Source organism: Vipera ursinii (assembly GCF_947247035.1).
Source record: "Vipera ursinii genome assembly, chromosome: 3".
In the NCBI taxonomy this organism is placed as follows: Eukaryota; Metazoa; Chordata; class Lepidosauria; order Squamata; family Viperidae; genus Vipera; species Vipera ursinii.
Genome location: NC_139516.1, coordinates 112,903,591 through 112,930,004, shown reverse-complemented (window position 1 = coordinate 112,930,004; position 26,414 = coordinate 112,903,591). Strand labels below are relative to the sequence as shown.

The following is a 26,414-nucleotide window of genomic DNA, read 5'->3' as shown; positions in this document are numbered from 1 at the left end:
TTGGAATAAATATGCAGCCTTCAAGCAACAGTTCCTTGGTTGTTGTTTTTTAAAGTAACTGTTTGATTCTGATTTCAACATGAATACATTTGATTGAAAGTGGTCATCTAAAAAAAAGATTGTCTTGTTTCATTTTATGCCTAATATATCAGAAGTTATTCTTTTTTGAACAAGGTAGGATTGTTTCTGAATAAACATACATAAGATCAGGTTCAGAACTCAGTATCTTGTTGTAGGGCCTGTGTGCACTATTATCAAACATTTTAAAATTTCTCATTGGAGCATTGTATGCTTGTAGTAAGGATAAAAATAAATCACATCAAAAATATTTATTATTCAAACATAGTATATTTTGGTATGTTAAATCCAAAACTAAAACAACAACTTTGAACCTGTTTGGAATATTCCTCTTCTAATAGTTCCAGATTCACTACTTTCCAATTTGTTAATTTAAATTAATAATGTAATTTTACTATTTTATCATAATTCTGGCACACATATATTTTCTGCCACCTTAATAGTTTGAATTCTTATGTATTTGCTCCAGCACAGTGTGAGTCTCAACTTCAGATGATTTTTATACTTATATAGTATTTAAACGAATTTACTATCACTAATTTGTGCATAACCTTATGAAATATAACAACTGTAGTAAACTCCATATTTCAAACAAGGCAGAAGGAATAGCAGATGAGATTCTACAGGACATATTCCAAAAATGGTAGCTTATTAAATATAAATTCTCTGGCTAATATATTGCTTTGGCTACTAATTCAGAGATGGGTTTGGATGGTTTTCCAGAAACTTGAGAATAACACGTGTTACTTTCTCTCCTTTCATAACTGCAGCACTATGTTATAGTTGTAGTTTGAACCATGTACTGCTGCAGTATGCATGAATGATAGAGGACAAATAATTTCTCCCATATCCGATGCTTTCTCTAAAGCTTGGATAATTACAGATGATCCAATAATAAAGCTTCATAAAGGGAATTATTGGCTCAATAGTGCTTCACAAATAAAATGGGCCGTGGGGTAAATTTATTGATAATTGTAACCTAGAACCAGGATTTTAATAAAAACAATCTGTTATTTTGATTGGCTGAACATTTATTCAGTTTCCATCTTTTATTACCACTCCTAACACATGAAATTTGCAAATTAGTTCAAAAGATACAGTAAGTAAGTAAACCTGTATATCAGTTCAAAAGCTAATCATAAAGAAAAACAAGTTACAGAGAATAGTCCAGAGACAGAAGAAATGCAGTTGAAAGCAAGACAGCTGTAAACTATACTGCCAGAATGCTGGGATGAGCTACAAAAATAGTGGGGGTTTTTTTGCTAGGATTTGAGCTAAGGAGGAAAACTATCTAGACAGAGCTTGAACATTTTCCCCTTCCTTTATTCATAATCTAACTGTACTTTTTGTTAATTTGTAGATCCATTTCAACATTTGCTTTTTGTCCTAAAGTATGATGAAAATAATTATTTAAATACTGGATTTGTTTGCAAAGTGAACCAAAAGGTACCTAAATACACACACACACACACACACACACACACACATACACACACGGTTTTTGCTAGTGAATATCAGGAAAAATGAAGATATTAAGGATGTCTGAGAGTTGCTCAGTTGTGAGATGGGTGACATAAAAAATTAATAAATAAAAATCTGCAGAAAATACATGGCTGACAATGTCAAAAGATGGGCATGTCCATCGCCTTGAAGTCCTGCCTTGTCTTTATGTACCTGGTGGAAGCCACCCCCTGTAGCCTTGCTGATGGTGATGATGGCTACAAGAAGGAAAGAACAAACTGGGAAACTTCTTTCTTCTGGTGCCAGTTGCCCTGTACAGGATATGGAAACTGGGACTGTGCTACATAGGGAGATCTCACTGCTCCCATCCTTATCCCAGTAAGCAACCCCTGGGGTTGTGTCATGTAAGTCCAATTACCTTTTAGATTGAGACCCATATGTGCACACAGGTAAGCAGGGAATATATATGGGGACAACTTAGTTTGCAAGAAAACAATACAGATGTCAGCAAAGATTCCTGCCATTTTCAATGCAATCCCACATTCCTCTTTTCAGAGTGGCCCTTTCATAAAATTACTGTTACCATGCCAATTAATGTTCATGTCAGCCAATGTACATCATTGTGGAACAACTAATTTTCTTTGGTATCTGGAAGAATCTTTGCTGAGACTAGTATAGATATCACCCAATAAGCCTTATTAAGAGATAATTTTTCTGCTATAATTCACTGCAATGTATCCCTTCAACCGTAGATGTCTTGGTTCTTCCTTAATTCATACCTAGTGATTCAATTTCATTATATAATAGGCCTCTGTCCCAACAAGAAAGTCAGGCCCATCTTTAGGCTACTTAAAAGATGAATTTTACTCTGATGGATTTGCAACAAGCAAAGCTGGAATCAATTTGTGGCCCTGACAAACTCTAATTACAAAGTCACGCTTGTGGCTCAGAATGTCATGCGGCAAAACTGAAGGAAGGAGGTTTATTTAAAAGAGTAAATGACTTGTTGTAATTGGCAGTTTTGGAACAAAACACTGCCAAATAAGATCATGGATCATCCTTATTGCACTTTATTGCAGTCATTTAGGCAGTTTAAATCCAAAGTTTTGGCATAATGTTTTTCAGAGTAAACTAGGAATTAGAGGCACACTGAGATAACTAATTTCTGTGGTGAGAGAGAAAGTTTGGAAAATAAAATAGCAGATTTTTAGCAATGTCCTTGATGACAGGTAACCAGCCAAACCACACGATAGCTGGGAAGAGAAGCTATTTCAGAAGAATGGTATGTTGTGACAGGGAAGAGAAAGGAGCCTATTTGGTCATTTAATAATTGTTTTTTAAAGAAGTGCTTCTGGCTGGAATATTTATTGTGCAATCTAAACATTGTATTGGATTAAATCATTTTAAGGTAAGATGCAGTAAAAATAGTATCATTTTAACATTTGCATTTGCTGGGGGGCGGAGCCAACTGTCAGAGCGGGCGGCTGTGTGAACGGAGCTCTCTCCTCGCACAACCTCTCACCCAGTGTTCGCGGGGGCTTTTCGGAGCTTCAGGAGGTCCTGTAGGGACATCCGAAGTTGCAGGCAGCCCGGAGAACCTTCATGAGCGGCAGTTCGTGTTGAAGATCCGGAGAAAGTCTGATGCGAGCGAACCGGGGAGAAGGAGGCCAGTAATGGCCGACATGAAGATCTGACAGAGGGACGGAGCTAGCACGTAAGCAGCGGGACAACGGTAGAGCGGAGCTGACGGAGAGTGTATCCGAATATTAAATAGGAAGCGCTTGTGAAAGAGGTACTGGTTCGAAGTGGGAGCCTCACGGAGAGGGAATAAGCGGCGATAGAAGTCTTGAGGGAGGCGTTTGGCAAAAACAGCAAGGGAAAGAAAGCCGAAGACTATATGACTGTATTCTAGCTGGAGAAAAGCTACAACAGGTCAAAGTCTGAGCTTTGGAGCCTTAGAGACTGAACTCTGGATTGTCGGGCGTGGAAAGCGATCAGTTTGGTCTAGTCTGGTCTATCCTGGTAAATTTTGAATTTGTGAACTTTTGAAACTTTTGAAATTCTACTCTACTTGTCACGGGCGGCCATTTGATATAGCAATTTAGTAACTGGAGGTTTGTTTAGTGGGACACCTACTGGTCTTTGACAGCAGAGGAAGACGGAAAAGGTGCCAATTTCTGCGCCGGAAACGGGGGGGGGGGGGAAAGAAGAAGAACGTGACTTTGATTATATTCATACTATAGAATTCTATTATATAAATTGCTTAGTTGGTAATAAGTATCTGGTGGTAACTGTTTTATATATCTTTTGTCATAGAGTTAAAAGGTTTATATAAGACTCAGGGTATTATACATTGATAAAACGCTGTTAAAATTGGGGAAACATGACAAGTATCTCGGGAGCAACTAAGCCTAGTGCTGGCAAAAAGGCAGCAGCACAGGGACAGGGGATGGCCTCAAGTCCCTCCAATCAGAAATCTATAGAGGATATGCTGCAAAGGGAAAGATCTAACTCGAATTCCTTTAAAGATTTACATGCCCTTTTGCAAAACCTACACGAGGCAATGGCCAAAAACCACGAGGAGATGAAGAGAGAAATAGGCCAAATAAGAAACGACACTGGTGAATTAAAGGGGAAAATCCAAGCGATAGATGATAAATTTGAAGGGATTCAACAGCAATTAGTCAAAAATGAACAAAGACTTCAAGATATGGAAGCTAGAATGGAAAAAGAGGAAAAGAGAGTAGATGATTTAAATGAAACACTCCTTCAGGCTAATAAGGAATTAGAAACAACAGTCATTTTTCTGGAAGCAGAAAAGGCTGCTCATTATCTACGCTTCCAGAACGTTCAAGAAAAAAGAGGGGAAGATCTGTTGGTCATGATGGCAGAACTGATGGCAAAGGCACTCGGTGTAGGGAAGGAGGAAATGCTGGCGGAAATTGATGAAACATACAGGGTCCAAACTAATTATGCGAGAAGGCACAACCTCCCAAAAGAAGTACATGTAAGGTTAGTTAAAAAATCAATTCGGGATGAGCTTCTGCATAGATCTAGAGAGGAACCATTAGAATTTCGGGGCCAACCAATCACCATCCTTAAACAGATACCTAAAAGGATGAGGGATCTGAGACGCGGCTATCAATTCTTAACATCCAAACTAATAAGAGAAAATGTAAACTTTAGATGGCTAACTCCAGAGGGTATTCTTGTTACGTGGCAGGATAGAAGGCATAGACTGGACACGATAGAGAAGGCAGAAGATTTTTACAAACGCCACTTCCATAGCCAAGAGGAAGTAGATTTAAAAGATCAAGATGGAAGGGAGGTAAGAGAAAGAGATACAATACGTGTGGCAATGGATGGGAAGATCTTAGCTACAGAGGATAGAAGGAACAAATCCGGTGAGTTAACAGAGAAACATGGAACTAGAGACAAGGAAGAGAGAGAGCCCCGAATCACGAGATCCACAAAAACCAGAAATAAGTAAGATGAAGGGAGGTGAGTGTAGTATTATGTCTGTGAATATTAATGGATTGAATTCGCCAGTGAAAAGGCGGAAATTTTTTAATAGGCTTATTCACCAACAATTGGATATCGTGGCAATACAAGAAGTCCATATAAAGGAACAACAAAAATATTTGTTAGTACAACCAAGAATAGGGAACCTATTCGTTTCCTTAGACCGACACAAGAAAAAGAGAGGAGTGGCACTATATGTAAACCCAAAATTGACTGCAAAACAAATTTATAACGATAAAGAGGGTAGAATACTGATAGTCGAGGTTATAATAAATCACAGGAAGGTCATGATGGTAGAGATATATGCCCCAAACCATAACCAAGAACAATTTTTCAAAACACTTCACAATAAGATATGTAGCATTGATTATGAGGAGATTTGTTTAATAGGAGATTTTAATGCTATCCTAGATATAAATTTGGATTATATGGGAAAGACGCTTAGGAAAAAGAAGAGAAGAACTCTACCGAGATCTTTTCTTAACTTGGCTGAGGAACTAAATATCCAAGATGTCTGGAGGGAAAGAAATCGTAAGGCTAGACAATATACATATTACTCCAACCGACATAACTCATGGTCTAGAATAGACATGGTATGGATGACGAAAGAAATTAGTTCAGAAATAGACGAGGTACATATAGCGACAGGTACTTGGGCAGATCACAATCCTATTAAACTTATCTGGAAAGGTTCCAAAAAATACCCAGATGGACGCTTCAAAGAGCAATTTTAAAAGAAGACGAATTCAAATCTAAGATGGAGAGAGAACTAAGTTTTTTCTTTAAGGAAAATAAAGCTATAGACACCTCAGTACAAAACAATTGGGATACAGCTAAGGCAATGATGAGAGGGGTAGCGAGGGCATATATGGTATATAAAAATAAGGGGAAAAGACAACAACGGGAAAGATTAGAAGAGGAATATAAGAGCTTAGAAGTTACACTCCAACAAGATCCACAAAAAGAGAATATCAAGCAATCTATGGATCTGATTAAACACAAACTTAACATTCTAGACAAAGAGAAATTGGCACAACAATTGAGAAACACGAAACAAAATTTTTTTGAAAATGCAAATAAACCGGGCCGGTGGCTCGCATACAAATTGGGAAAACAAAAGGGGAAAAACTGGATTCACGAACTACGAGATGAGGAAGGGAGAATATTCCACCAGGAGGAAAAAAAAAAAATTATAGCCCAGGAATTTTATGAACGTTTATACAAAGAAGATAGCCAGGCAAGTGTGGAGAAAATGGAGGAATATTTTCAAAGAGCCAAACTACCTAAGGTCACAGAAGATACCAGAAATATGTTAAACGAGGAAATTCGACTATCTGAGGTGATAAAAGCTATTAATGCACAAAAGAATAATAAAGCATCGGGACCCGACGGTCTTCCATCAGAGATTTATAAAGAATTACAAAATATCCTAGCTCAACCCCTAGTGGAGGTATTTAACGCAGTATTAGAAGGCGCAAGGACGCCTAAATCTTGGCTAGAGGCAAACATAACCCTTATTCCGAAAGATAACACAGACCATACATTAATCCAAAATTACAGACCCATATCACTTCTTAACTCGGACTACAAGATATTTACATCAATTATAGCGGAACGATTGAAACGATTTCTGAATGATTTCATACACGCAGATCAAAATGGTTTTCTCGCTAAGAGACACACTAAGCACAACATTAGAATAATATTAGATACATTGGAGTACTATGAATTACATAGCGAACAACAGATGGCATTACTTTTCTTAGACGCCCAAAAGGCATTTGACAATGTTAAATGGTCTTTTTTGTGCCAACAGCTTAGCTTTATGAATATGGGAGAAAAGTTTATAAATATAATTAGGGCAATTTATGACAATCAGGAAGCAAAAATAATTATTAATGGGGAAGCATTTAGCAAGTTTCAAATTCAAAAGGGAACACGGCAAGGCTGCCCCTTATCACCGTTGCTGTTTATATTGACTCTTGAAGTATTAACGAGAACTATAAGAAACGACCCAAAGATAAAAGGATTAACCATTAAAAAGGAAACCTTTAAATTGCAAGCTTTCGCGGACGATCTAGTTTTTATTATGGAGGATCCATGTCAGACGGGACCAAAGCTATTGGAAGAATTATCTAAATATGGTGAGGTTGCCGGACTGCGAATAAATAGAAATAAGACCAAGATGATTGTTAAAAATATGACCAATAAACAAAAAGGTAATCTGGCCGAAATCACGGATATAGAAATAGTCAAGAAAATAAAATATTTAGGGATTAACATTACGGCTAGATGCACTTCACTCAAAAAGGATAATTATGATAGTGTAGTGAATCAAATAAAAGGTGACCTGGAAAGATGGGGAAACCTAAAACTCTCATTATTGGGAAGAATCGCTGTCATTAAGATGAATATTCTGCCTAAAATCCTGTTTCTGTTTCAGAATATCCCAATTCAACTCGACTCTAAATTTTTTCGAAATTTGGATAAATTATCACTAAATTTTATTTGGCAGGGGAAAAAACCAAGAATTAAATTGAAATATTTACAAGACACGAAGGAAAATGGGGGTTTTGGATTGCCAGACTGGGAATTATATTACCACGCCGCGGCCCTGAGCTGGATTAGAGAATGGGTAATCTTGAGAAATAGAAGACTATTAACTTTAGAGGGTCACGATTTGCAATATGGCTGGCATGCTTTCCTATGGACGGAGAAACAAGGTCTTTTCTCGCATTTTCAAAGACACCGGATCAGGCAAGCGCTATTCAATACTTGGAAAAAAATTAGATCTCACAATTACACCAAAATACCGGTCTGGCTATCCACCCTTGAAGCGATAGTTTACCCAAATCTGTTTGATTTGGGTAACATAATCTCATACAAGGATATTCTGAATGAGGAGGGGGAATTGAAACTTAGGAATGAACTAGAATTACAAGGTATAAAACTCGATTGGTGGGCCTACTTACAAATCCAATCGAGATTTAGGAAGGATAAAAATGAATGGGGGATATATACCTCTGAAACAGCATTGGACAAAATATTATTGGGACCGGACTCTAAACAAATAAGGAATTTTTATAAATTACTTTTGGGATATAAGCTGTTTGAAGAGCAAGTGAAAGACCCCATGTTGATCTGGGCTAACAATTTAGGACATAACATCGACCTAGATACTTGGCAAACAATTTGGGATAGGAATAAAAGGATAACACTGGCCTCATCGTATAAAGAAAATTTATTTAAAATGTTTTACCGATGGCATCTTCCCCCAGCCCGCTTAGCAAAAATGTACACAACAGCATCTCCCAAATGTTGGAAGTGTTCTGAAGAGATAGGCACATACTTCCACACGTGGTGGTCTTGCAGTAAAACACAAAAATTTTGGAGAATGATTTGGATTTGGCTGAAAGAAATATTGAAACAAGATCTGGAGTTTAGTCCAGAACTTTTCTAGTTGGGAATCACGAAAGAGAAATATCCTAAAGATGTGCTATACTTAACGATCCATATTATCACAGCAGCTAGAATATCATTTGCGCAAAAATGGAAAAAGAATGAGATCCCAGGACAAAAAGAGGTTATTAGGAAAATTTGGGATTGCGCTGAAATGGACAAATTAACTTTGGAATTAAAGAATAAAGATCAATCAGACTATTATAGAATTTGGAACAAATTGTATCTTTGGATGGATAAAAAGAAAGGTCTCTATTAGGTTTTACAGACTAGCTCACTGTTTTAAATATTGTGGTATTTCACCGATTTGTAATCTAAGTGTATTTAAGTGTATTTTTGATGTACATATATACATGTATATATATATATTTAAACATTGTAGACAAAAAGGTTTGTCAGCTCGCTGGTACTGTGTCCAATGTTTTTAAATAATAAATTTAATAAAATTTAAAAAAAAAACATTTGCATTTGCTGATTTTTAAACAATTGCACATTGATTTCATTCTGGACTCTGTTCATTCTGCCCAACAGCTGTATTTTTTTTTTTTAAAAAAAAATAGTTTTAGTGATATTGTTATGGAACCTTACTATAGAATCGAGAAAGAAAATTTGAAAAAAATATGCATGTGGTAGGAAAATAATCAGAACCAGATTGGTCTAATAATTAAGGTACCAGGCTAAAAACTAGGAGTGTTCTAGTCTCACCTACATGCAAAGCCAGATGGATGACCTTGGACCAACCAGTTCCTCTCAGCTCTAGGCAAGCCACTTCTTGCCAAAAACCCTGCAAGAATGTATCCGGACAGTTACCAGGAGTCCACATTAACTCCAAAACTGCATGTGTGTGTGCAGACACAGGTTTAGAAAAGATATCTTGTTGTGTCCATTGTAGCCACAATTTCACCTGGATCTAAATGGATGAGAACAGATAAAAATGGTACCTAAGAGTTAGCCTCATTTTTGGCATCCAATTTACTGCCTTCCAGGTATGTTGTCATTACACATCTATAGATTTCAAACTCTATGTCTGAAATAATTTTTATTAGCTAATAAAGCAAAGTGGAGCTAATTGAGGAAAATCTTGTCAAACAGATCTTTCTACCAGATGTGGGTTGCAAACATTAGGATGGTCATTAGAGGCATTGTTTGAAGCATAAACTTTTAATGCAAATTTGGCCCATATTTTGAGAAATGAACTTTGCAGAACTGCTCAAACTTGGAAAAACCCAGTGCAATGTTTTTGTTTCAGCAGAACTGTTTTAGCTACATTTCTTCTGATAAAGTTGGAGTAGAAATTAATAACTTATTCTTATATGTTAACATCTCATTGAATTCATTTGGATTACCAGTGCATTCCAAACACAGCAGAAAAATACAATATACTCATGAAATTGTAAGCCTGTTTCAGGGTACGTTCTTTGAGCCCAAAGGAAATTTCAATTTTAGAAATGATTAGGTAGCACTATTCTCATTCTTTGGTCAGGAAATGAAATGATGGTGGTTATACAAAGTTCAAACTTTGTAGGTGGGTATAAACAGTGAAAGATCAATTTTGCACTGACCCCAGACCCCACTGTGGAATTTGCTTTGTTTGAACAGAGCATCCTGGATATGGATGCAGCTTTGCTGAACTTGAACAATTCAGATACTAGAGACCTGTGTTGACAAAGCAACAAAAATTAATCACCACAAACAAACTTGAGGTTTTCTTTTGCCAACTCAAATGATTTTTTTTATTGTAATAGTACAAATAAATAGAATATTTAGTGGTCTTCATAAACGAACATCCATCTATATACAGAGCTTCTTAACTGCTTGAAATTACCCTCCCTTATCTTACACCATTGGCTAAACTTTATCACTGCTTTGTTACATTATTTTCCTCTTTAAACACCTTTATCTTATAGATAATCCTTGGGTTACAAACACTCCTTCAGCAATTGTTCAACGTTCTTCAGAGCTCCAGCTGCTGCAGTGTCTCCAAGATCAAGTGATAGCAGTCCAAGTGGTCAGTGCCCAGCTCACGATTAGGACCTCGCAGTGTGATTGTCATTTCTGACATTCCTTGTGAGCTTCCCACACGCAAAGTCAACAGGGAAGCCAACAGGAAGTCAGGCACTTTTTTTTGTCTTCCCAGACTCTGTAGCATTTGCCCATAACACCCACCCACACACTCTTGGTACCTACTGTATGCACACATCCACTTTCTGCAGGGCTTGTCTGCAGCACAGCCTGCTTGCCTGGAACTCCCACCTCTTCCCACTTATTGACCCAGGGTTATAACAGCAACTGGCACTGCCAGGATTGCCATTGCTAAGTGATGTGGTCATGTGATATTGTGCTTTATGACAGCATCGCTTAGCAATGGAAATTCTGGTCCCAACTGATGTTTGTTTATGAAGACTACCTGTATCTTTACTTCTGCTTGCAGCTTAGGGAGGAGGGTGGAAACAAGCCCTAAGCTTCTTGGAAAGCTATCTCCTTGGTCATGCTTCTTGGAAAGCTATCTCCTTTGTCATGCTTCTTTACATTGTTACTCCTTTTCCAACGGAACTACAGTTGTTTGTCTAGGGCAGGGGTAGGCAACCTCGGCTCTTTTATGACTCATGGACTTCAACTCCCAGAATTCTGGGAGTTGAAGTCCATGAGTCATAAAAGAGCCGAGGTTGCCTACCTCTGGTCTAGGGGCACTCCATTCTACAGATCCTTCTTCCAGATTTGCTTGCTGCTCAGTCATACATTCATCCTTCCTCCTCCTAGAGTTTTTTTTCTCTAACTTGGTTGCCTGCTTCCTCCATCAGGTTTACTTCTTGCTCCTTAATGTGTATATTCCACCTCCAATCCATGCAGAAACACATAGCATAAACACAAAACTACTTTGTCTGACAAGGCTTCGCCTCATAAATTTTGCTCTACAAGTCTTGCTCAGAGGGGTCTTAATTAATTTAGGAACCTTCTGATGGCTTATGTGTCACTTTTCATACTTTTGGGAAGCAGAAAAAACTCAAACCTTGAGTCAAACTATAATTCAAGCTCAGTGGCACATGCATGATTAAATGCTCACTTGAAAGCATTTTTTAAAAAATACTCCCTCCCAAACCTACTTCCTACACAAAGTAATCTATTTTTTCCAAACAACAGAAAAGCATAGGTTACATGGTGTAAAGGAATGGGTATGTATTTATGTATTTATTATGCAAAAGGCAAGGGATTGTCAAAGTGCATTCTGCAAGGATAACCAATGCCCTATGAGCCTAGATCAGCTCTTGATGAATTCCCCAGTCAAGATTGCCAGGAATATTTTTCCTTCCCTCTTTATAATATCTAGAAAATAGCTTTTATATTGTTTACCTCATCTTTTCTTCTTGTTTCTTTCCCCAGTTGAGCCTTTCTATTCTTGTATTTACAGAAGCACAATGGCCATGTGGATTATTTTCCTGGGGATTCTGATGCACTGCTCCTTCTTGGAGGTCCTGACACAATTGCCTGCTCAGCCCGAAAACTGCTCTGACCAAAGCCAGAAGATCAGCTTTAGCCACTCATATAAGATTAATTTGCCCGAGTCCTTTCAGTCCAAGGTGGAACCCGACCCAGGGCCTCTCCAAGGCGACAATCACATGTTCACTAATGGCGAAGCAGATGAGGGCGAGGAGCAAAACATTGTATTCAGGCATAACATTCGGCTGCAAACTCCTAAAAGAGACTGTGAACTCCTTGAACATGTTAAAGCTTTGCTGGAAAGACTGGAAAATTTAGAGCTAGAAGTGGTACATCTGAAAGGGATCTGTAACCCTCAAAGGTGTTGTGGAAGAGGGCAAGGTGAGGAAGCTAGTTGTATAGCCTGCTGACTGTATATTGTGCCCTATCATGTGCCTGACACTTGCCTTATATCACCCACCAAACACTGGCTTGCTTATCATCCGTATATGGGGTTCCATATTTAGCTTAGTGGACTTCAAGACTTTTGTAAACAATTTCATGGGGTTTTCTTTTGCAGAGTTACAGTTAGAACAATTAACCAGTGGGACAACCTGCCTCCAGAAGTTGTGAATGCTCCACAGCATTTAAAGAAGAGATTGGACAATCATTTGTCTGAAATGGTATAGGGTTTCCTGCCTGAGCAGGGGGGTTGGACTAGAAGACCTCCAAGGTCCCTTCCAACTCTGCTATTCTATTCTATTCTATTCTATTCTATTCTATTCTGTTCTGTTCTGTTCTGTTCTGTTCTGTTCTGTTCTGTTCTGTTCTACCCTGTACCCAATAAAAATTCAGTCATTCATTTTATTATTATCCTTAAAAGTAAAGAGCAATATTGCATGTGTTGGCTAAAGGGTAAAAGGACAGCATTTAGCTCAAGGTGCTTTTTGCTTAAAATGAACTCATTCATGTAAACAAGGCATCAGTATTCATTATTCTTTTCAGGTGAGTTGGGATCTTGGTGCCCATGTGTCTTTGTCTTCCATTTTTCTCCTATGTTCTGGGCCTCCTGCTGAACAGGGGTGTCATCCTGCAGCGGCCATGGCACTTTCCTCCAAGAGATCTGCAGCTGCAACTGCGAGGAAGGCTGGGAAGGACAGGACTGTTCCAACCCCACGTGCCCAGGAAATTGCAGTGGTAATGGGCACTGCATTGATGGCCGGTGTGTTTGCAATGCTCGTTACGCTGGTGATGACTGCAGTCAACTCCTGTGCCCTGAGAACTGCAGTGGAAATGGGGCCTGTGTCCATGGGGTCTGTCAATGTCGTCAGGAGTTCACTGGAGAGGACTGCAGTGAGAAGAGGTGCCCTAATGACTGCAGTGGCAATGGGTACTGTGACAGTGGCGAGTGCTACTGCAAGGATGGTTTCACAGGGCTGGACTGCTCTGAAGGTAAGAGCCTTCCCCGGATGCCTCCAAATGAAGATTTCACTGAGCGGCCATTCTGCCGTTGCTTTTTCAACACAACCCAGTCTGGAAGAGGGGGGCAGAATCACCTCTGAACCACACCTTTTCCCTCATCGCATGCAAGGCCAGGATGCCTCTCTTCTTTCTGCCTTTCTTTTAATCAGTTAAGTCAATATGAGAGCGTTTAGAGAAATTCAAAATATTGAATAACTTTTGGGAAGCTCTTTCACTGATTAGTTTTTGTGTCTTGAATTCACTGTATTATTTCAAAAACTGAGTTGTATTTTGGGCGGAGCCCTCTCCAAGCATGGGCCTTAGGCAACTGCTCCTGTTCTCTCAACCTTTATTTGTTTTTCAGTCAAATATTTTTATGGGAAGGTCTTGAAAAAAAAACACCTATTTTCCAATTTTCCAAAAATCTTTCCATCTTTTAAAAATATTACAGCCAAACAAAATCCATTATGGTATGATGTATGTATGGGTAGTTGTGCAAAATCATTTGGTTGCCCTGATTGAAAAGTTGTCTAGGTCGCTGTTCATATGGTCACATTATATGAAAGAGGCTAAAGGTATATGTAGTTGCCATTGGTCTTGGTTGGGATTCTCCCTGTTTCCTTGGGTGCTGCATTTGTCCTTTTCAATTACAGTTTCACTGAACTGGGAGCTCTGCTTAATTTGCTATAGGATTTGTGAATACGAGGTACATTATCCCTCATTTAAAGGAGTGCAGCTAAGTACTTCAAGAGTGCCAGTTTCTCTTCCAGCAAAGTTGACACTTTTCTAATCTACTTACTTTTCTAAATGCTATAATGATACATGAAGTCATTTAATGGACTCTTACACTGCATATCAATATTTATTGAACTGTCAAGGATTTTAACTGCCATTCTGATGAAAGGGTGTTTTTGACCTTACTTGGATAGCCATAGAAGGACAAAATGCAAAAAAGATACAGTTCCTATATCTTTGAAGGAAGATAACAGAAATCTACATTTCTTCCCCCCCCCCACTCCTACAGTTACTTTAAGTTATCTCTGTGTTCTTTGCATTTGATCAAACATTTTGCTTAAAAAAAGGAAGTCAACTTAAGTTAATGCAACTTAAAATGGGTAGATTTTATTAGGTCCCAGATCTGCACTTGATGATGAAAAAAATTGAGTTCTGAAAGAATTGGACACTCTGCTGCTTAATGCATAAAAAACAATGTCAGCAAATATATATTGACAACACTTGTGCCACTAATTATATAAAAACGAGATGCTTTGATCTACAAATTGCTAAGCAAATTATACAGACAAAATGAAAAGTGATATGTCTTGATTGACTCACAGGGTGCGTTATTTTAAAATCTTCCCATTGTTTCCCAATAGTGCTTGCCCCATGGAATGTCCGTCTCCTTAAAACCACCGAAAATTCTCTAGTCATCGGCTGGGATAAGATAACAGATGTGGACTACTACCTCCTCAGCTACTTTCCTGTTGGGGAAGAGGCCTCGATGAAACAAATAAGGGTGCCCAAAGATCAGACAAATTATGAGATTCTGGGTCTGATTCCTGGCACAGAATATGTAATCACACTTCGCAATGCAAAGAAGGAAGTCTTCAGTAAACCAGAATTCTTGCAAGTTAGCACAGGTAGGACACTGCAATTCTCTTTCCATTATCTTTGAACCTGCAAGGATCTTTACAACAACAGAAGGCTGAGACTTTGAAAACTAACAATGCAAACATTGTTTCTTAAGGAAATGGTACCCTATATGAATTATGCCTGTTCGAATGAACAAATGTCTCAATGAATAAATGGTAGCTATTTCTAATATTTTATCCCAACTTGGATTCTAGTATCCTACAAAAAAAAGGAAAATAGCTGATAGGGATCAGCTTAACTGTAACTCTTTTTGCAATGTTTTTATCTACTTACTTAATTTATCTTTTTCATTTGTTTCTTTCCTTGGTTACCTCCATAGCCAAAATGAGGCCAGTGGGCACCCCCCCCCCATCTGACTTGAGTAGCATTTCATCCCACTCAGATTTTCTGTCCTTTGTTTTTTTTGGGGGGGGGAATTATGTGTACATCTGTGCCATGTCAGTGGCAGTTTCTCTCTGAAAAACAACAGTTTAAAGACAAGAATTAACTCTAATTGACTACTTTAGCTGATAGTGCTAATATTCCCTCTGAATCCAGTTCCCTCAAGATTTCTCCAGAGTTTGGGTAGCTTTTTTCATGATCATAGCCACAGCCAAGAATTACACGAGGAGTAAATATCCATGGCCTAAATTAGTTTGCCTGAGGGTTTGAAAGCTTCTTTTCCAAAGTATCTTTTCCTATCTCCAAGTTTAGAAAAAGGCAAAAACTCATAATTAAAGATCAGAAATGAAGCCTTTCCTTCCATCCAGTAGCCCTAACCCTAACCCCACTGATGATCATGGATTGTTTTAATGCCTGTTGTATGTATGGAAGCATATTTTTTGGATGGTGGGGAGAATCTCAGGAAAAGGGAAAACTTCCCCTGCCCCAAACTTACGTTTTCAGTCAAATCAGTGTTTTAAAAAGTGCATTTATCATGTATGGAGGCTTTTTACTATGTCATAAAATATAATCCTACTGGGTACTTTTGAGGAAGAAAGGACCGATTCTTGCTCCAGGATCGTCAAAGAAACACCATCTTGTGCTGCAACCAGGCATTAAAATAATTAATATTAATTATTAATATTGATTGATTAAATCATTAATATGGGTGAATACTGTACTATTTTAAAACCTATTTGTCATAGTGAGGATTTCAGGTAACATGCACAGTATGTCCATTTGTGTGAATGTAATGTGTGTGTCCAGTTCTGAACAAGATTTGGGGAAGCTATATGCCATTTTAGAAAATGGCTGCCATGCAGGCCCATCCCAGTAGCAGAAGCTGTAGAGGCTAATACCAAAATTTATTTGTATTAGTTGAAGGCTAATACAAAAATCTGATTTTTGCTTCATGCAAAAATCACTAGCAGATTTTGGGAAAGCTGCAAGTATAAACGCACTCCTTTGTTTAGCATAAATAAGTGATTACATAATTCTTCATATTAAAAATGTCCTTATAATTAACACTGCCCACAAAAAAGCTTGGCTGTTGTAGCCTTGGAGTCCTCTTTGTCAATGTTCATTTTAGCCGTTTCTGCCACTGGGCCTATCTGGGTGACGGAGGAGACTGTGAACTCATTGGAAGTGGAGTGGGAAAATCCGGCAGCAGAAGTGGATTACTACAAACTGAGGTTCAGTTCTTTGCCTGGAGAGGAGAAGGAAGTGGTGGTTCCCAAAAGTAATGATGTCAAGAGCAGATATATCATCACAGGTAAGCTATCAATGGGTCCATGTGTGCATATCCAGAATAAGGACAATAAGTCTGTTCATTTGGTACCAAGATGGCTGAGCAATAGCAGGAATGAAGAAAGCTTCTGTTTTCAGAGTTAGAGTTCTTGTCTATTTATATTTTATTGTCTTGTTATGTGCTTTCCATTTCTGGGATAGAGGTCAATTTCTTTGGAAAGGAAACCTCAAGCCTTGGCAATTTTAACATGGTTGGCTGGGTAATACTAGGAGTTGAAGTCCACAAATGGCAGGGAGGCAGGTGAACCCCAAAAGATGTGCTCCATTATTATGATGTTAATGGTATGAATCTTATGGTTTGCCGCACAATCAGCCAGATGTACAGACTGGATTTGGCATTTTTTTTCTACCTATCGAGTCACGGGATGTAAGCTGTTCTAAAGAAAGCTGTCTTTTGTAATTGACTGATAGTGAATTTGTCAATGCCGATGGTGTTCAAGTGGTGCTCCAGTTGTTTTGGGTTTGCACCCAATGCACCTATTACTATTACTACCTTTTTTCTTTTATCAGATGTTCTATTTCTATTTGCAGGTCTTTGTATTTTATTATCTTTTATTCTGCTGTCTCCAGGTATTGCCATGTCCACTAACCAGACATTTTTGTTTTTCTTATTGACAGTTGTTAAATCTGGTGTACTATGTTGCAGGTGCCTATCTGTTTGAATTCTAAAGTCCTAGAGCACTTTAGTGTCTTCATTTTCTATTGTTTTCTCCTTTTTATGGTCCCACCAATTCTTGCTTGCAGGCAAATGGCATTTCTTGCAGATCTTCCAATGTACCATTGTTACTTCTTTGTCATGCCGCTGCTTGTAGTCAGTCTGTGCTATCTTCTTCCAGCAGCTACCTGCTTCTTCAGCTTCTTTGCATAGGTGGAACTTATTGTCTGTTGTTGTCTTCTCAATTGTGGTTTTGTATGCATTTTGTAATGTATTAGGCTTAGTCTTACTTAAGTATACCACGTGGGGTTAATTGCTGGAATGTTGCTTAAGCAGGGAAGCTGGCTAACGGCTCCCAGCTCCTCAGACAACCCGTCTCCAGCGCCACCATTGGCTGCTTCTAGGGCGGCAATAGGTTGCTTTAAACCTATTGGCTGCCGCCTAGAGGCCAGGGTATAAATTGCTGCATTCGCAGCCCTGTTTCTCAGTTCAGTTCCTGCACCCAAATAAATAATGATTCTTGCTGAACTCGCTCGCCTCGCTCGCAACAAACCCAGTATCTAACACATTTGTTCTTAAGGCTTGGTCTTATGCTGCCAGAATTAGTCCCTTGGTCTTTTTCTTCAACTTTCCTGCTCTTAGCCATTGCCAGTTCTTGTTATTATCTGCTTTCCCTGCTATTTTTTTTAATGTACTGGCCATGCATTGTTTTGTCTTCCAAAACCTCCTTTCTGCTTTTCATTGTAGGTCTTTCTTATAGGCCATTTGGTCTCTCCAGTATAGTTATTCTTATTATTATGGTTAATATTGTTATTATGACTTATTATTGTTGGACTTAGCTGACTTATTTTTGCAGAAGATGAAGGATAAAGTAGGGAGAAAGATCCATTTTGGTCTTTGTTGCTAAAGGCAAAATTTTCCCTACTCCTGGTCTCTTTGTCCAAACTGTTTTTGAACATAGGTTTAATACTATTTCAGAGTAGCACTAAATTTGTCTCCAGATGAAGTTTAGCAGCTGAAATTTAGGCTACCCTTTGACAAATTTCCATGAAACTACAATTGTTAAAAGTTGCTTCTCCAGACCCAACCCATGATAAGAGGGTGACTGATGGATATTTTTTTGCTGGTTGGTAATGTCTGATGGAATGGGAAGAAAGAAAAACCAACCATTTTCTGTCATTAATATGTCTCGTATACCATTTGTAGGCACCATACCTATGAACATCAGTTCTACCCAACCTGTATATCAGTAAACAAAACATATATTTTATAAAATTCCAAATGCCTTTTATGACCTTCAAAGGAGCTGAATCTGAGGAAGTACTGGAATCTACAAAACCTCTCCTCACTTTATTAGACTATAATTAGCCTTAGATCAGGGGTGTCAAACTGCCGGCCCATGGGCTGGAGGCGTCATGCGGAAGCCACGCCCACCCCAGCTCTGGCAATGGGAAAAAAGTCACAATACGTCGCAACACATTACGTGACACGGCGAGTTTGACACCCCTGCCTTAGATAATTTAAAATTCACTAGAATGGAAACTGTTCAGTAGTTGTCGTATTGCTACAGTAAAGGCAATGGTGGGATTCAAATATGTGAACAAGCGGTTCTCTGTGTGGATGCCACTTCTGGAAGTCCATTCTGGGCCTGGGCAACAAAAAAATTAGCTACCGGTTCTGCTGGTGTGAACTGGCTGAATCCCACCACTGAGTAAAGATCTATCTTGTGTGGCTATAAAGTGCATTATGCAACAAAGCCTGTGATGAAAACTGCAGATTGCGGCCATAGACTTAACAAAAGAATTTGTTCATACAATCTGATACAAAACATTAAAGCTTTGCACCAACAGCTTCCATGATGTCAGAAACAGTTGAAAAGTGATGTAATTGTTTTGAGTGCAATAATGTAGAACCAAAGTGAAACTTTATCCTTCCTCAAATATGTTGTCAAAGTATTACTCTGGACATATTATTGAGGAAATGTAAAGCAAACCTGTCCCATTAAACCTTGACAGAAAATGAAATAAATGTACAATTATGTCTCAGACCATTTTATCTTTCCCCCTTTCTGTTTCTTCTTTCCATAGGCTTGAAGCCAGGAACCAAATATAAGATCACTGTCATATCTGTGAAGAATGAGGTTGAAGGGAAGCCATCTTCTGTACATGGATGGACAGGTATAAACAGAAGGCTTTTTTTGTAGCATAATGACATCTTTACACAATATCACAGCACAATCGCTATTGGTCTTCACAGCTGTCGCAGCAATTGGCCATTCAGCTGAGACTGAGTTGTTTGATTGGTATGCAGAGTCTTGACAATTATGGATTAGTTACATACAGTATATGTTCTCTGAGTTCATATAGCTGTGTGCTCAAGATTAATCTCAATATGTGAAGGTTGGGGGTATGGCTCCCCCATATGTTGAATCTAGAGAGATTTTAGCCACTTGAGTAGGACTTATATAATTGTTTCTAATTTTGTGCCTTCCAGATTCCAGAATTTTCAGGTAGAAAGCCTTTATTTATTTATTTATTTATTTATTTTATTTAGATTTATATACCGCCCTTTCCCGAAGGACTCAGGGTGGTTTACAGGGCATTTAAAAAACAGTCAATACAAACGTTAAAACAAATTAAAAGAGATTAAATAGAACCCTGAGAAAATTAAAACCCAGTTAAAATTAAAATTAAAAATATTTTCAGCCTGGGCCAGAGAGCTCGAAGAGCCAGGTCTTCAGGTCCCGGTGGAAAGAACGGAGGGTGGGGGCAGTCCTAAGCTCCGCAGGCAGCTGGTTCCACAGGGCAGGCGCACCCACTGAGAAGGCCCTACCCCTGGGTGTTACCTGCCGGCAGTCTTTAACCGGCGGCACCCTGAGGAGACCCTCCCTGTGGGAGCGCACTGGACGAAGGGAACTTGATGCTGGCAGCAGGTGTTCCCTCAAATATCCTGGGCCCTCACCATTTAGGGCTTTATAAGTCATCACCAGCACCTTGAATCTCACCCGAAGGGCAACTGGAAGCCAATGCAGCTCGCGGAGTAGAGGTGTTACATGGGAGTATCGGGAGACCCTCATCACGACTCGCGCGGCCGCATTCTGCACCAGTTGAAGCCTCCGGGTGGTCCTCAAGGGCAGCCCCATGTAGAGAGCGTTGCAGTAGTCTAAACGGGAGGTCACGAGCGGGGCAATACCCATTTGAGATTAGTATACAACTCTGTGATCCATCTTGTGGTGCCCTTTCCTCAACTGGGAGACCTTCACGGGGTCATTCATGACCTAGTCCCTTCATAATTGGACCACTGGAAGCTTTCTGACAATCTTTTGCCCCTTAATTTCTGTTACAAATCTTAGGGAGAAACTTCCCCACCTCGAAGTTTATTGGCCCTGAATTCTATTTTGAAACTTCTCCACAGAAAGCCACGTACCAAAGGCCATTGTAGATTTATATTTAATGCAGGCTCTATGCTAATGGTTAAAATCAATGCATGGAGAGGAAAATGCATCTGGGGTAGCAGGTCAGACTTCCTATTGCTATGTCTTCAGTTACTAGTCTGAAAACTTGGGAGTGAGGTTGACATGATGACCACCGTTTTGGCCTTCCAGCCTTTGGAAACTATTTTAAAATGTATCAGAGGTTAACCCAGGCTGCTTTGACTATTTCAGATTAAAACATCAGGATATTATGTGCTCAGTGATGTTTATACATTTGTAACTTTTCATGGTTTCATGGTTTGCTTCTGTGTGGGATGGCTACCACCAAGCTTCTGGCTTTGGAATAAAGACCACAAATCTGGCTTCAGAATCACCCAAGAATGAATTGTCTAGCATGACATCAGTCAGAGGGCAGACTGCTGGAGTTGCAAGTTTTGGCAATGCAGTCTTATTTCTAATTGTATAACCCCCCCCAAATGACAGTATTGGTGTAAGTCAGGGCCAAAAAGAGCCAAGGTTGCCCTCCCCTGGTGTAAGTGAAGCTTTGCTAGTTATTTGTTGGCTGGTACATTGAAAATGGCTTGATCAGAAAATGTCCCTTTGACTGGAGATTTGAATTTGGCAGAAGTCTTATTAGAAGATGTGCTTCTAAGAACATGCAGAATGCTAAAAGGATACCAAATAATTAAGTAGCATCAGAAAATCAGAAAATGTTCATGGTATTTTTGTCTTGGTTGCAGATTAAGCTTAGCCCAGCTTTCAATGAATATAACAGACATTCCTTATATTTAAAGAGAAAGATAAATTTGTTAAGAAATACATAAGACTGAAAAGCCTTACTTTTGTCTAAGCCACATTTTAAAGGTCATGTAGTATAGGCCAGGGTGTGCAATGGCTCAGCAGTTAAAGACACAGCTACTTGTTAGTAGCTGTGTTCAAGATCTGAATGGAGTGATGGGGTGAGTTCCTGTTATTTGCCCCAGCTTCTGCCCACCTAGCAGTTCAAAAGTATACGAATGCGAGTAGATAGATAGGTACCACTTTGGTGGGAAGGTAAAAATTTCTGTACATTTCAGTGTATAATCTTGCTGGCGACACGTCTATGGAAATGTCTTCAGACAATGCTGGTTCCCTTGGCTAAGAAACAGAGATGAGCACTGTCCCTTAGAGTTGGACAAGATTAGTCAGGGGAAACCCTTACCTTTATAATATAGACCAGCAAAAGAGAGGAAGCTGCCTTTGTTAACATAGAATTTCATTTAACTCACCATTGGCCAAGTAAGAAGGAGACACAGGGACATGATGTGAAGACCCATCCCCTCATCTAACCCCTGCCATTTGCCTCAGTAATCAGAATGCTTTTTGGAGGAAGGAGATGATGCTGTCTTCAATATATCTGAAGGAACAGTTGTGGTTCCAATGGAATGTTTTCATAAACAAACGAAGTTTTTCTTGAGGTATTTGCAGGAGTTCTCTAAAACCATTCCTTTATTTAAAAGAAATAGGTTCTCTCACCACACATTCTGGCAAACCAGCAAGAAAATCAGAAAAGCATCACATAAATATAGATGTCAAAAACAAAAACTGCCCAGCTGTATCACTGTATGAAAAAGAGATTATTGGAACCATTACACCACAGCTTTGTAATGATTTGTCAGCCATTATCTTGAAAGCTAGGCCTTATATGTGTTTGAGGAGAGTTGGAAGACAAGGACACATCCCTAACTTTTGATCACTAACCATTGCAACAATTCCCCTCTCAGTATCTCCACAAGTAGTTTTATTTCTGGAATGCCTTTTATATTGGAAATTACCAGTCCTATCTATTTCTGATACCAACTTCACTCCAGAATTTGAACAAGTAGGAGAGAAGGAAGCAAAGGTAGATATAACAGTCCACCTCATCTTCATGCAGTGTTCCAAAAATAACAAGGGATGTCAAACTGAGCTTTTGCTAGTCATTTGTTACTTTTTTTCTATTTGCCAGTTTTAATTACTCCTCCAAAGCAGCTCATTTGAAGATAAAATCCTAAAGTCCATCATTGTTATCAGAATGCTCAGGCTGATATGTTTTATCTGCTGGCTGATGATTTGCTGAAGGGGGTAGGTGGCAACAAAGCCAGAGGAGAAAGACAATCACCTTGCCTTTATTATGGCACCATCACAAATTAGGATAATAGTATTTGACAGTGACTCAGCAGAGACATGATGGATGCATGGTAGGGACTGGAAATGGGGATAGCAAATTTTATGCTTGCATTGCTTTCTACCAGCACATGGGCAGGTATATAATGCTAACACAGTAGTGGGAAAGACCTCTGCCCAAGCATGATTTTACATACGAGGCAGGAAAAAATGATCCAACTCCTGAGGAGCAAGGGATCAGCACAGGCTCTGATCATAGAATTGGCCCTCCACAAGATGTTTTAGGCCAATTCTGTGGAAAGACCACACAGACAACCTCTGCCAAGTGGTTAGGTCATTTGAATGTTACTCTAGCCACACAAAAGAGCTGCCCTCAGAAAAATAGACTCCACATAACTTGTTTAAAATGTCCCCAAATTATACAAAAATCAAAGTAATTATTTATAATTTGAGAAAACTCACCATGAAACTAGATGGTGGTGATGGTAAACCACATTGATGCTCCAAGGGGAAAGAGGCAGAGTACTTGTTCACATTCAGCTGGAATTTCTTCCCCTCCCTCCATCAGTTATTTGCAGGTAAGAGCAGTTTGGAATAAACACAGCAGTTTCACTCCTTTTCTTGTAAAGGCCTTGAGGTGCAGGAGGAAAATCTGCTACCAAGGCAATGGTTATATATTCTGTATCTGTACACATTTCTGGGGAAGAAATATGATATAAGAAAATATTTCAGACAAAATCTTTCCCAATTGTCACCAAGTTGTAGTAGGGCAGGAAACCATATCCAGACCTGCAAAATTCTGTTACTATATCTTTATAGTAACAGTGATAATGGCCTACATGAGATGTTGGCTTCTTGGTCTGGTTTATCATGAAGTTCTTATGCTGCCTGTAGAAACTACCACACGGCAGCCCATTTGATTTAAGAAGTTTACCAAAGATGCTGTAAAGTGAATATACATTTCTTCCATGTTGTCCTAAGCAATGAGGCTTTCTAAACCCCTTTAACATGGCACTAGGATCTCTTTCCAAGAAAAAGTTGGATGTTTGAGTATATTAAGAGAGTATTTCTACTTCTGTGGAGCTTTTGAGACCTTTGGAAGAACTGAGTTTATCAGTGGTACAGCTGACAGGAAAACAGTTATCATGAAGAAAAGAATGCATCATAGGAGGAAGGGGAGTGGCAAGCAAATATGCTAAAAACAAATATGTCTGAAATGTGAGGAATACAAAACACTGGTTCTTTGGGAATTCCCAGGAATTAGACTAGTTTGAAGTTTTAAATATGCCAGAGCTGTCTTGCTTGTAACAAGATGTCCGGCTGAAGGGGACTTCCGGTTTGTGTTGTGGCAATGCATGGCTGCTTTCCACAGCTGCTTTCTCCTTGCCAGTGGGTTCTAAACAGGCCTAAATTTGCCCCAGTGAGGCGATGAAGAAGGAGAGGACCCTTGTCAATCATGGAAAGATGGCGGTCAATCTGTTTGATCCAAGGAAAGCCCTCCAAACTGGTAGGGGAAAGACTGGCTGCATTTCTGTGGCTAGTCCAAGCTACTGACAACTGAACAAAAAAAGCACTTACCAGCATTTTAAACAGTGTGTTTGGAACTGGGTGAGAATATTGATCCTTTCTCTACTATTTTGATTCTTGACTCCCTGGAAAAGACAGATTCCCAAAAAGCAAGAATCCCCAAACGTGAGAAGGAAGGGGATTTTTGCCCCACCCTTCCAGAGACCTGAAAGTGGCAGTTCAATTCTTTTTAGGGGACAAAAATAGAGAAGAATATAATACTAAAGTGGAAGTAATATAAAGACACAGCTTTGATAAATCTTGAGAACTGAGAAAACTGTTAAGATCTTTTTTTGAAAGAACATTTGGATGAAATTCAAGAAACTTTAAAGTTGAAATAAATGTTTGCTTTAAGTGCTGGAAAATGGATATCTAAGGACATCTACTGGCAGCAGAAAGGTACAGCACTAATTTTGTTATGTCTAGAGTGGACTTGGCAGAATGTCCAGACACAGATAACTACTTAGCTTCTTTGATCCTTAGTGAAGCTCTTAGTTCGACAGAGAGTAGATGGCAATGGAGAAAACATTCTGGGCTATTTTCTGCATGGTGGGAGTTACAACAGTTTTGAAATTTGTTGACTGTCTTGGATTACAAACGTTGACTGAACTTTAACTCTTGACTTTCTACCTCTTGGTTACTTTTGCCTGGGGGAAACTTATGGACTGATTATAGGGTGGTTGGACATTTTGGATTACAAACATCAGTTGACTGATAATTCTTGGATTCCTGGACAGAGGAACCCTTGCAAAGTACTCCTTTTGGTGGTGGACCTATATTTTGGAACTTATTGGACTATAAAGGCTATATACAAAGAATATAAGAACTTTAAATTGAAATTTAAGTAGTGTATTGTTGTGTTGACTATAAGATTGGTCATGTTAGATAAGCCTGGGAAATATAATAGAGAGTGGGAAGAAAAATGAGTGCTCCATACCTAGCTAAAAGTGGTAAAAAACCATCCCCAGTATTTGCCTCTGAAGCCCCCAACCTGGCAACAGGCCAACCTGGACTGATGATAAGGGTTTTTAATTATGTTTTTAATGTTTTTATTGGTTTTAGTGGGGCTTTGTGATAGTTTAATTTTTTTTAATATTTGTATTCTGTATTTTATTGTTGTTAGCTGCCCTGAGTCCTTCGGGAGATAGGGCGGCATATAAGTCCCATAATAAATAAATAAATAAATAAATAAATAAATAAATAAATAAATAAATAAATAAATAAATATCAGAGAGTAAAAGCTAACAACTTTCAGAAGGAAATGCTATCAATCAAGTTGTTTTAAACAACTTCCGTCCTGTCTCCAACCTTCGCTTCCTTGCGAAGGTCGTTGAGAGCGTGGTGGCACGACAGCTCCCTTTGAACCTGGAGGAAGCTGAATATCTAGATCCGTACCAATCGGGTTTCAGACCAGGGCACAGCACGGAGACGGCATTGGTCGTGCTGGTGAATGATCTCTGGCGGGCCCGAGATAGAGGTTATTCCTCTGTCCTGGTCCTATTAGATCTATCAGCGGCTTTTGATACCATCGACCATGGTATCTTACTGCGTCATCTTGAGGGGCTGGGAGTGGGAGGCACCGTTCTGCGGTGGTTCTCCTCCTACCTCTCGGACCGTTCGCAGACGGTGTTGGCAGGAGGGCAGAGGTCAAGCCCTAGGCCTCTTAATTGTGGAGTGCCTCAGGGTTCGGTGCTCTCGCCCCTCCTGTTCAACATCTATATGAAGCCGCTGGGAGAGATCATCCGTAGCTTCGGGGTGAACTATCAATATGCTGATGATACCCAGCTATTCATCTCCACCCCGAACCAACCCAGTGATGCCCTTGATGTGATGTCC

At 39.2% G+C, this 26,414-nt stretch overlaps 1 protein-coding gene across 1 annotated transcript in view; it reads left to right on the top strand.

Annotated features, from left to right (window-relative positions):
* Nucleotides 1-11,936: 11,936 nt before the first annotated feature.
* The window catches only part of TNN (tenascin N), a gene marked incomplete at both ends in the record, with an annotated part of 39,501 nt that continues 25,023 nt past the window's right edge, over nt 11,937-26,414 (top strand). Inside the window, 5 exons of the mRNA XM_083360267.1 lie at nt 11,937-12,339; nt 13,018-13,389; nt 14,775-15,038; nt 16,562-16,744; nt 19,522-19,611. Coding sequence (XP_083216393.1) covers nt 11,937-12,339; nt 13,018-13,389; nt 14,775-15,038; nt 16,562-16,744; nt 19,522-19,611 — 1,312 coding nt within the window. The remainder of the gene's footprint in view (nt 12,340-13,017; nt 13,390-14,774; nt 15,039-16,561; nt 16,745-19,521; nt 19,612-26,414) is intronic.